The 12597-nt window shown below is 40.9% G+C and overlaps 1 protein-coding gene across 1 annotated transcript in view; it reads left to right on the top strand.

Annotated features, from left to right (window-relative positions):
* The window catches only part of Vwa8 (von Willebrand factor A domain containing 8), a 317895-nt gene that overhangs the window by 118092 nt on the left and 187206 nt on the right, over positions 1 to 12597 (top strand). The window contains exons 15-17 of the mRNA XM_005370880.3: positions 334 to 447; positions 10917 to 11085; positions 12067 to 12144. Of these exons, the coding sequence (XP_005370937.1) occupies positions 334 to 447; positions 10917 to 11085; positions 12067 to 12144 (361 nt within the window). The remainder of the gene's footprint in view (positions 1 to 333; positions 448 to 10916; positions 11086 to 12066; positions 12145 to 12597) is intronic.

The raw sequence follows: 12597 nt of genomic DNA, 5'->3' as shown, positions 1-12597 counted from the left end.
TAACTAGCTTGCCCATGAATGGATGCCCCAGTATTGACCTGAGACACTCATTCACCTGGTTCTTTTTGTCTCCTATTTCCTCCTTCCCTTCTTCCAGCCTCTTCTCCTTCATATTAACCTCTGGTATTCAGGATAGCTTCTCTGTTGACAAGAGTTCACTACATCTGCCAAGGATAACATGGAATGGTACTGACCAAGTTACCATTGTGAAAAGTACATGTAACAAAACTGTTAGGCTCACCCACCCACAATTATAGGCACAGTTAAGTATTGGCTGAGTGATTTTGCCCCTCATAATGTTGTTAATTTGTCCTCATCCCCTCTCCCCTTCAGACTAATCCATGACCGCGAGCTCAGCCTGTATGATGGATCACGGCTTCTGAGAGAAGACAGGTACCTGAGCTTGAAGCAGAGACTACAGCTAACGGACGAGCAACTGCAGGACAGGTAATCTGGAGTACGTTATTCTCCTGAGGGTTGTTTTTATTTTTTAACATTTATTAATTATGTGTGCTTGTAAAAGCTCACATACGGAAGTCAGAGGCTGACTTACAGGAGTTAGTGCTCTTCTTCCTCTAGAGTCATGGAGATCAAACTCATATCCTCAGGCTTGGCAGCAAGTGCTTTACCCTCTGAGCCACCTCGCCAGCCCTTGAGTATAGTATTATTAGCTCTGATTTACAGCTACGTTGAAACTAACATTCTTTATTTCCAGCTGAACTAGGGCCAAGCAAAACAAAAACTGAATAGTTTAGTTTGGTGTCCTGAGTGGGTATAGCCTGACATCTAAAACCCGAGAGTTGTCCAAGCTGTACTCTATATTCTTAGTCTGCTTTCAAATAACTGTCTCAACTGTATTTCTAGAAAAGTAAGCCAAGCTTACTAGGAGTCATGAGCATCTCTGTGGGTATCCCCTGAGGCACATTGTCCCTGTGGCTTTCTTAAAGTTCTTCCTAGGTATAACAGTCAGATGCAGTGGGTGGGATTTGACTTTAACTTGAGCAGGAAACAAAATGAAAACATTTAAAATAGACAAATAGAAAAAATTAGGGCCAGGAAAATCTGTAAAGTACTGACTGCATGGGCTTGAGGACCTAGGTTTGGGTCCCCCCCCAAACCCATGTAAAACGTGTGCATAGTGACTTTGACCCCAACAGGAGACAGTAGTTTGAGAACGGAGACAACAGATTTCTTAAACTAATTGGCTAGCCGAGCCAAATAAGTACAGTTTCAGGTTCAGTTAGAAACCCTGTCTTTATACATGAAACTGGAAGCCAGGGCCCAGCTGTAGATGGACCTCTCTGAGCTGGAGGCCAACCTTGTTTCCATAGTGAGTTCCAGGGCTACAGAGCAGGGACTTGTCTCAAATAATAAAGTAATAAAGGGAGGGAATCAGTTGAGGAAAGTTGGTTGTCACTGCTCTGACACATGCACCTGTACTAACAAGTATATACATATAACACATGGCCCCCAAATAAAAAAAGATTAAATACATACCACACATATGTTCCTTACTGTTGAGTTAATATTGGTTTGCTAAAGTATCATAATGGTATTGCGATTATGAAAGGAAACCTTACCTTTACAGGAGATGCTTACTGACATAGAAAGGATAGATAAGCCTGTGAAAAGAAACATACCAGAGGGCAAGGCAATGGCCAGCGTGGGCAAGGATGTAAGCTGATAAGCTCTTAGCACTCGGGAAGAGTTGGAATGAAGGACTTGAGTGATTGTATATAGATAGCCTTTGCATTGGAAGAGAAATAGTTTTCAACAACATATTTTCTCCTTAGACTAGGCTTCTCTCATGTCATCCCCATGTTAGTACCTTCCATTGGGCTTTGCATATTTGGAGATAGGTACATTGTGGGTAGGCGGGAAGTGGCTATGATGATGATGATGACCACATCCTCACTTAATCTAACCTGATGCAGCGGAAGCTATGCCTTTCCCATATCAAAAACAAGAAAACCCTCCAAACCCAGTGAAGGATATTAATCACTGATTGTGCTTTTGAATTTTTTCCTTGTCAAGGAAATGTTAATTTCTGACTTACCTAGTTTTTTTAATTGATTTTAGTGAGTTCTACATTTTTCTGTGCGCCTCTCCCTGCCTCTCCCCTCCCCTTCGACCCTCTCCCATATTCCCCATGCTCCCAATTTACTCAGGAGATGTTGTCTTTTTCTACTTCCCATGTAGATTAGATCTATGTAAGACTCTTAGGGTCCTCACTGTTGTCTGCTTACCTAGATTATTAAAGAATAACAGTCGATTTCAGAACTCCGTATTAAGGTGTACCTTATCAATTCTCACAGCTTAGAAGTGGCCCAGTTTGAGTTTAGGTCAGTAAGTCAAGGAGCTCGCCCTCATTCCATCTCTTGGTCCACAGCGCTCAGTGTTTGTGCATTACTTACATGTGAATCATGGTCGGGGAAGAGTAGAGATTTTCAGAAAGATGAATCAAAGTAATTGAGCAACAGCTCCTGAGCTTGCCAGGCAGTTTTCCTTAGGACGTGGGGAGCCCCGTGCTTCTGCCAAATCTCCAGGAAATGATAGCCCTTTTCTGTGGAAAGGACCTATGTTTTCTCTAATAGTCATATTAAGTTTTGCAAACACTTTGAGGAACACAGTGGCCTTCAGCTTCTCAGAGGCTTTCGTCTTGACCACCATCAGTTGTGTGTCTTCCACGGTGCACACCCAGCTCTTTACCTCTGACATCACACTGAGAAAATGAGGGAGGCCCTGGAAATACTTTTCCTTACAGTTAAAAAAAAAAAGTTTCTGTGATTTCCTAAGGTCAGACATACATGAGACTTGAGCCAGATAGAAATTCCAAAGCATTTTTTTGAGAAACCCCAGTCCCCGTCCTGAATTCCATGACGGCCTCTCATGTCCCTCTTCTGGTCCTAGAGGGTTCTCTTCTAATTCTAGCAGGCTCTTTTGATGCTTGCCTCATGTCGTCAGGAAACATGCGGCACTGCTGTTTCTTGACTTGCCCGTGTTAGGAACTACATGTTGATTTCCTGCACATAAGGTGGAGATGCAGATCTTTGTGCCCCTCTCTCCTCACTGCACACACTTATTTCCATCCCCTTGTTCTCCTAGTATTATTGTATTTATTGGGAATTTTATTGAACTCTTAATTTTGTCAGGACAGTGTAGGGACTATAACTGAGTCATTCAATGTTAAAGTAGATTTTTCTCATACACCCTTTTCGTCTTCCCTAAAGTTAGGAATTGCCTCTGTATGAAAGATTTAACTGTAAGTAAAGAAAATGGAGCTAACCGTCACAGCAGAAATCTGTACCATACTGATGTGAGATCACCGAGGGAGGGGCCCTCTTTTCTCTGTATCAGTCACTTTTTTACCCTAGTCGCTTCTCTCTGTTGGTGAACTCTCATCTCCTTCAGACACGCCCTAGTTTGTGATTCCATGTTCCATCTGGTGCATAGTCTTCCTGTGGTACACCCTGAACTCCTTTTACATCCGTAGCTCCTGGGCCATCTAGGCCTTCATCTCCTTGGTTTCCTGAGCTTTTCATTATTTAGATGGTAGGTAGAACCTCCTGGCCAGAATGTCTAGTTTTTCTTTTTTATGTTCTATCATCCATTTGTTGTGTTTTCATTAAATTTTCAGAAGCAAGAAGTTCGAACAATGGTCCTTTCTCTTCCGAAATTCGTGTACCTGTTGAGGGGCTGGAAGGACAGCTCAGCAGTTAAGAGCATGCACTGCTCTTGCTGAGGACCTGAGTTTGATGGGCACTTGTAACTCCAGTTCTAGGGGATCTGGTATCCTCTTCTGACCACGGAGGGCAGCACACTGAAGAACACACACCCATGCATGTAAACATACCTACACATAGTTAAAAATAACATGAGTTATTAAAATACTCTTGTCAGCTCAAAAACAATTTGGATTCAATTCTTGTTTATGAAAAATAGGACTTACTAACAAAAAATGCTTGATTATATATAGTTATACATTTTTAAAGTTGTAAAGATCTGTTCAGGCTAGCAGAAACTAACATGAAGATGTATTCTAGCCTCTTTGGCTTTGCTAATTTTGTTATACTTTAGCTATTTAGACAAACTGAGTCATACAAGAAGCTGTGATATTCTGTAAAGGTACCCTATGAAAGGATCAGAAATAGCTTTATTTTTCTGGACTATATTTAAAAGTTTATTTTGATACCCAAAATAAGGGATCTTCAATTCCACTTTTTAAATAATTTTTTTAATATTTATTTATTTATTATATATACAATATTCTGTCTGTGTGTATGCCTAAAAGGCCAGAACAGGGCACCAGACCTCATTACAGATGGTTGTGAGCCACCATGTGGTTGCTGGGAATTGAACTCAGGACCTTTGGAAGAGCAGGCAATGCTCTTAACCACTGAGCCATCTCTCCAGCCTTTTAAATAATTTTTTAAAATTTTATGTTCATTGGTATTTGCCTGCATGTATGTCTCTGTGAGGGTGTCAGATCTTCCAGAACTGGAGTTACAGACAGGTGTGAGCTGTCATGTGGGTGCTGGGAATTGGACCCGGGTCCTCTGCAAGAGCAGCCAGTGCTCTTAGCCTCTGAGCTGTCTCTCCAGCTCCCTTCAATTCAAATTTTAAGGCTCAGATTTAACAGGGATAAAACTGTAACGTTCTAATTTTATAAAAGCTACTGACTTGTTTGTAAACTATTAAAGGTAATTAAGCCATGCAAGTTAGTAGTCAGTCACCTTATAAATGGTCAGATTCCTTCATGTGCTCAGAACCACACTGGTAGTCATGCTGGGTACAAATGTATTCATTTAGAGACAGGTGCCAGCTTCCGTGTTGCTGTCACGCAGGAGCCGGAAACAAGTAACTAAAAACTGTGCTGTTTAAAACCAGGTGTGCTTGGTAGGTGAGATGACGGCCTCAAACCCCAGAGAAGTCGGCTTTTCTAGTAAGCCTGAACCTTTAAGCTTGTTTACCCAGCCGGTGTCTTTCTATTTAGGACAGTGCCACCAGCACAGACATCTTGGGGGTAGATAACATCTGCCTGTTGAATGTCTAATTGTTTTTCTTGTCAGTATCCCTCCTTTGTATGCAAGCAGCAGTTATTTCTTCTGATTGAAAGCAGTTCTTGTTGATCACAATACCGAATCTGCTGTACTCTAATAGTATGGTAAATTTCTTTACTTCTTCTTGGCTATTTTTCATTTAATATGGTAACTCCTTCCTTTCATAGTCTACATCGGTTTCATCTAGATCAGTTTCATCCAAATCAGTTGGCAGTATTTCTTCCAGGGTTGTTCTTGGATAATGTGTTTACATGTTAATGTGTTGTGATTGCCTAACAGCTTGACTCAAAGGACATCATAGAGTATAAAAAGCCAGAAATTTGTACTTAGTGGGGAAATTCACTGCTTTCACGAGTTGTGCTTGTGAATAATTATGACTCATTATCTGGCATGAATTGATTCTTCATGTTGTCCACGTCTAGCACTCTGGGCATTAGCATGCAGGGTGGAAGCTCATGACCTAAGTTACCTGACCTTTCTTTCTGTACTATTTTAGGTGACTAACGATCTGAAAGCTCTGTTTTTACAGTGTTTAAACAAACTCACTTTTGTTTTGATTTATGCCTTATTTCCTTATGGGAGATTTTTAAGAGAAAAATATTAGAGAATTGGCAAGGAGGTTTTCTATTGTTTAAAGAGGGTTTTGGAGGGTGGTCAGAGGTAGTGACTCAGCACAGCGCCAGTGGAATAGCTCCTATAGTCTTGCACAAATAGATAAATCTATCTTAGAAAGAGGTTTCTGAGGACAGTGTCTTCCAGTTTGGGGAGCAGTGCCTCTCAAGGGGTGACTGCAAAGCTCTTGGTTTTTTTGAATTTGAGTGGCTTAACAGTAATGTAGATCTAAGAACATCTTTCCTTTTCAACCCAGTTGAAAATGCATGTTCTTGCTTTGGTTGGAACAGTTTTCCTGCCTGTGTTTGGAAAGCATCCTTAGACTGTCAATAGCAAATGCTTTCCAGTTGGTTCATTGAGAATACAGTGTTCCACATGCAAAAGGGAAAGGTGGAGTTGGCACTCAGGAAATACCTGGATCATGGGACTTTAGTCTTGTCAGGAGTCTGTCTTCTGTGTTGCTTTTGTTTGTTTCTAATATCACAACCCATGGTTCCTAGTAGAATGCTTACTTAGTTTTTGTTTTGTTTTTTTGATGCATGTTTGCCTACATGTATGTATGTCTACCATGTGAATGCCTGGTATCCATAGAGATCAGAAGAGTTCACTAGGTCCCCTGGAATTGGAGTTAGATGGCTATGAACTGCCATGTGGGTGCTAGGAAATGAACGCGGGTCTTCTGCGTGAGCAGTAAGTGTAACTGCTGAGCTGTCTCTCCAGCTTCAGTAAGCATTTTGAATAAGTGACTAATCTTAAACTGTGATAGAGTTTTGAAAGCCATGGAAAAGTGTTTGGTGACCTTTTAGGATAGCATGATTTCCTTAATAAATGTTATATAAGTCTGTTGATTAGGAGTACCTTGATGTACTTTAATAAAATGATGCCCTGATGACATAGAGTCCCAGAATTAACAGTGATGGTTGTAGGCCCCCAGTCCATTCAACTTCATGCCATGAACCCTGTTTCATATAATGGTATTTATCTCCTTCTTTGTTTACTAGTTCTTCCCCAAGTTCATACCCTTGATCATGTCAGAGTGGCCAGCAGGGCTTAATATTTTTCTCAGGCAGTCATTCCTAACCACCTTTAGGAATGTTAGAATTTTCTTGTGTTGTGATGCCTATAATGCAGGGACACAGCAATTAAAAACAGTATGATGACCACATATATCAAACACCAGCCACACCTACATTTCTTTCAGAAAATAAGGACCAAAATAGAACTACTACTTTTAAGGAGAAAAACTTACTTTTTGGGAAGCTGGAGTATAAAATCTAGGCTACTAAATGTGTTCCTTCCTGCTGCGGCCGATACAGAGAAGCAATATAGATTTGTGGCCTGTTTCTGCATTACTTAGATATGCTCTGCTGGCTTTTATTTTTAGTGAATGTTTTGTTTTTATTGATTGTATTAAATACTGAAAACAGTTCACAGACTCTTTCCTATTATTTACTGATGAATCATAACAACATTTGACCTTCTTAGTAGAGTACACTCTTCAGGCCTGTTATACTTACTGGTGGAAGACAGTTATATTATGAACATTCTGTTTGATCCTCCTAGAAACTGTAACATTTTTTAAACATTTAGTTCATGAAAGAAATGAACAAATTCTAGAGAGATCCCAGATTTTATTTTTTGTGTTTGAGTCCCCACACACAAGCGTTTAGGAAATTCTGATTTTTGAAACTAATCCTGAACACTTTTATGGTCGAGGAAGAATTTTTAAACCCCGTCACTGTGCAGTGTGTATTTCCCTTTTATTGTATATTCTGTTTGTCTGTTGATGCAGAGAATGCAGCATCTCTAACAGATTCATTCAAGACCAGGTTGACATTCACTTTTGGACAGGAGAATACTTTTAGTTCTTATTCAGATCTTCACGAATTGTCCTAAGTCTAAAGACTTAAGAAAAGAGTCTTTTGATCATGGTGGTTGGATGTAGTAACACACACTTACCTGTTATTTTCTGTCTTCCATGTGCTCTAGATCATGTACAATGTGCATTAGGAATGTATACATGCCGTGTAGTTCTCTCATGGGCATGACAGGACGTGTAGCCTGTGCTTAGATCTGTGAAACTTGTCAGTTTTGATGGGAGCATTAGTATTATACCATTTGGTGGCCAATTTTAAACTCTTGTAGCCCACAGTCCATGTCATTATAGAAACCTTCTGTGTTAGTTTACTAAGTTATTTAAATGCATATTCAACCAAGAGGTAGTATCATTCCCTTTGAAAGACTGGGGCTTATTGAGATCATTCTTTGTCAGTGAGGTTTTGTTTAGGTGTAATTGATCTGTGGAACTGCATATTTAGAATATGCCATTTGATCATTTTACAAATGCTTGTGAATTTATTATCACAATGAAGACAATGAGCAGATCTATATTCCACGAAGTGCCTTTATACCCTTGGTAAGGCCTCCCTCCTGTCCCTCTCAACCTCTCTTCTCCTTGTTTTGTAGCTTGTTTGTTTTTAAATATTTAACATCACATAGTATGTTTCCCGGCTTTTCTACTCAGTTTCTTTGAGATTATCTGTGTTGAGTAGCAATGGTTCATTCCATTTTATTTTACGATTATGATTACTTTTAGTTTTTTGAAACAGGGTTTCTCTTTGTAACCCTGGCTGTCCTGGAACTCACTTTAGTAGATCAGGCTGGCCTTGAACACCATCGATCCTCCTACTTCTGCTGAAGAAGTACAAGGATTAAAGGCATAGCCTGCTTCATTCCATTTTATGATGAAGAATATTAGAAAGGATTTATATTCTCAAACTTAACCTGTACCCACAAACATATTAAATCCAGTAGTCTTTCAGTGTTTAAAAAATACGTTTTTACCTTCTAAACTTTTTAATCCTTGGGAAATGGTACATGCTTATCAGAAAGGAAAGCTGCATCTTGACGTTTGATTTGTTGTCATTGTTAAATTCTGACAAAGTTGGCCTAACCTTACTTCTGTATATTTAGAGTGCTTGTTTGTGTATGTGAAGAATTATAGCTTCTTCAGCCTCGGTTTGCTGCTTCACCTTGAAGTTTGTGGCAGATTCTCCTTGCTAATTTACAGACTTAGGAAACTTAGTATCAGGAAATGGCTTGCTCTGTAACTGTTATGTACAAGAAATCCTTCGGGAGAGCCTAGAAGATTGAAGGTCCTTCTCATCCTGTTATTCAGGGGTTTGGAGACTGTTTTTATCATCAGCATGGACTTCTCTGCCCTGAACATGAGTGCAGTCTAAATAGGTTGCCTTCAGATTGGCCAACTCCCTCCCTGCAGTGCTCGTGAGAACCAATAGAAGAAAGCCAACTGCACACAGTGTGTGTCCAGGCTGTGACCATCACCACATCCACACTCAAACCACCCCGCTTGCCTCGCATCAGTTGCTCTGCTGCTGACTCTGCAGCTTAGCTGTGCTGTGTGTCCTGCTCCTTGGTTCAGACTACACATGAGGCTTCCCCTTGGGAGAACCTGTTGGATTTTGGCTTTTATTCCCCCATTCACTGTCCCTCATTGTTCTAAGTGAAAAACTGTATCTGAGCTTTAATTTTCTGCAGTTAAAGCAAGCTTTGTACCTTCCGTACCTCCTGCCCAATCCCTGGCTAGGAGTCAGAAGGATCATGGCTGAATCCAGGATTGCTACTGAGCCTCAGGAAGTCACCTAGTTAGCAGCTACCTTAGCTGAAGAGAAATGCGGTAGCCTGCCTTTTTAGCTTGCCAGTCTCAGGCTCTCACGTGTGGCATCTGCCATAGTAATAATGCCCAACGAACCCGAGACACTGGCCTGTCTTCAGAGCGTTCAGACCCAGGACATGTGTATCCCTTCGCTGCTTTCCAAGAACAACTTTTTATTTTAATCATCTCCAGGCTCAGCTACGACGTACATACATACATACGCACATCATACATACATGCATACATCTTTAAAAACAAGATACAGTGAAACGAAATACCTGAAAATTTGTAGTAATTCATTCAATCTTATATTTCAGATGGCAGTTTCCAAAGTTGATCTTTCCCCCCTGGTTTACAAATAATGATATGGCCTCAAAGTTTTCTATACTCGTGACTTAGTAGAGCTGCCCTCTGTCCTTATGCAGCTTTCTCCTCTCTGAACTCCCTGAACTCTTCAAAGTTCAGACTTCCCCCACGCCCACCCACACCACCCACAGAGGCTCCAGCTTCCATGGCCTGTAAGTCTTGACTGCTGCGGTCGCCAGTGAGGGACATCGGTTCCGTATTTGTAATTTCATTTTCCTCACGGTTCCGCTCAGCAAGAAATATATTCCCTCTAAGAATTAGTATTACTCGTTATTTTTAGTAGGATTGATAAATTCCACTGTCACCCATCTGGTTGGATCATCGTAAGAGGAATTTATTCTTTAACCTCCAGACACTCAAGTGTTTCAGTGCCCAGGAGAAGTGCCACTCCCTTCGTCCTCTGTGTCCTGGGATGGTGGCATGCTCCCACAGATTTCCTAAGCAGGCATCTCTAACGAGACCAGTTTTAAAATTCTAACATGATCGTATCAATGACAAAGGAGTAGTATTTGAGTTCAACTTTTTTCACGTTTTTAATTACTAAATATTCTCTAGCTGATCTAATTATAAATTTAATATGACCCCATACGCTTTACTTAAATTGTTTATATCTTAAGTCTTCCCACCTCCAGGAATGCATTTTAGCTTCTCTGTGGTTTGTACAGAGTGGGCGGGTTGAGAAGGCTTGGATGACTACATACACAAGCAGGCTCTATGTGATGGGTGCGAACTTGGTGTGATTGCATTTCATGGGATTTCGGAGCTAACACATTACAGAAATGAGGACACATCGAAGCAGTGGTTGTGGGAGGGCTGGGTTTCATAAGCACATGTTGTACTTTGATCAGTGATTTTTTTTTTCATTCTCTTACTCTTAATTCCAGTCTCTTACTTTTAAGTCTTGGGCTGTTTGTTGTTGTTTTTGTAATTTTTTGAGATAGGGTTTCTCTTAGTACCCCTAGCTGTCCTGGAACTTACTCTGTATCCCAGACTAGCCTCAGACTCACAGAAATGTACCTGCTTCTGCCTCCCAAGTGCTGGGATTAAAGGTGTGCACCACCACTGCCCAGCCCAAAGTCTATTCTTTGGATAACAACTTTGTCCTTATTAATAGAATGACCATCTTATTGCTGAGCTCCGTGTCTCACAACCCAGTTTCTATTGCAAATGGTTACATTTTGTTTTCTCCCTCCCTGCTCTAGATCCATTTTTCCTATTCACCCCTCCTTCAGAATCATCGCTTTGGCAGAGCCCCCCGTCGTTGGAAGCACCACACAGCAGTGGCTGGGACCAGAATTCTTAACCATGTTCTTTTTCCATCACATGAAGCCGCTTGTGAAAAGTGAAGAAATCCAGGTGATAAAGGAAATGGTAAGAGTGAGGCCTGTTCTTGCTTGCTGTCCCTTGCTGCTCTCGTTTGAAGCTGCCCAGATCCCTGAGGACTGTAGTCCCACAGTTTCCTGACTAGTCACTGAGGCTCCATAGTTTCTGTGAGAGCCATGATTTCAATGTACACCTTAGCCCGGAGTCACATTTGGTTACACCATGCCATTAATATCTTTCTTACTCTGCTAAATTGAAATATTAACTTATTGCTTAAATAAAAAATTTTCACAGTTATAAATTTTTATATGCATTAAATTTTATTATAACTAAAAGAAATGTGCATTGTTTGTGCAGATGTTCTTCCGAGTTTATTGAGTTGATCATAACCGTCAAATGGGTTTTATTTTTAATTTTGTACTGGGTGTCGCTCTGTAGACAATACAGGACTTGAACTATTGACATTCCTTCTGCCTCAGCCTCCCAAGTGCAGAAATTAGAGGCCTAAGGCACCACATCTAACAGGTATTTGTTTAAAAAGTCTTTGAGAAAGAGAGACAACCTGAGCATCCACTTTGTACACAGGAGTCCTTTAGGCCATGCCGTAGTCAGATGTATTTATGTCATATAATATATGGCTGAAATCACACCAATAATTAGGTAACTAGTATAAGTTGGCATTCACTGTATTAGTTTGGGGTTCATAAGAATATGCCTCACTTAGATCTGAAGAATTGTGTTGCTCACAGGGCAGGGGCTAGTGTTTGCTGGTGTGCTAGATGCCAGTGTCTTGCCTGTTGTCTGGCTGCATGCCGAGAAAAGAATTGGTTCTAGCCTTGGTTTTATTTGCCTGGCTGTTTAAAAGAATGCCGGGTCTCAGGTGTTTGCTAAGAAGACGAAGTAGCAACTTCATTCATGACTGCAACATGAACCATATACTCCAAAGACTTTGTTAAAACATTCTTCTAAAATTCTTTGCTGAATTGTCCTCATTTCTCCCTGTCTTTCCTTACTTCTCTCATGAAATAGGTCCCAAATGTACCTCAGGACGCTTTGGAGAAATTGCTGTCAGTTACACACAAACTCAGGGAGACCCAGGATCCGACAGTAAGTCTGGGCTTGCCCTGCACGTTTTCTGCTGACCACCTGCTCTGTTTTTAGGTGATGCTTTTCTCCCATATGCGGTGCTTTGCCTTGTGCTTAGTGTAACCCCGATGTCAGGGCCTCGAGCATGGTTGTAACTCTTCCTGGCTCAGCCATGGATAATGACTTAGCTTTAGAGTGGTCCTTAAGATCTTGGAGCTCTGCTCTTCCCTCCATCCTATGTACAGAGGAGCAGCCTCTATTTTTTAAGTTCTGGCTTTAAACTATTGCCTATGCCTTTATCTTCAGCTTCTACTGTATCTTTGCTAATAGATTGGGCTTCCATTTCAGGAGAAAGATGATGGAGGAAGGTCATTGGTTGATTAAATAAAGAAGCTGCTTGCCCTGATAGGTTAGAATGTAGGTAGGAGGAGTGAACGGAGCAGAACGCTGGGAGGAAGAGGAAGTGAGCTCAGA

Source organism: Microtus ochrogaster, unplaced genomic scaffold, assembly GCF_000317375.1.
Source record: "Microtus ochrogaster isolate Prairie Vole_2 unplaced genomic scaffold, MicOch1.0 UNK88, whole genome shotgun sequence".
NCBI lineage: Eukaryota > Metazoa > Chordata > Mammalia > Rodentia > Cricetidae > Microtus > Microtus ochrogaster.
The sequence above is the reverse complement of the archived record's forward strand: the minus strand, read 5'-3'. Positions and strand labels throughout refer to the sequence as shown.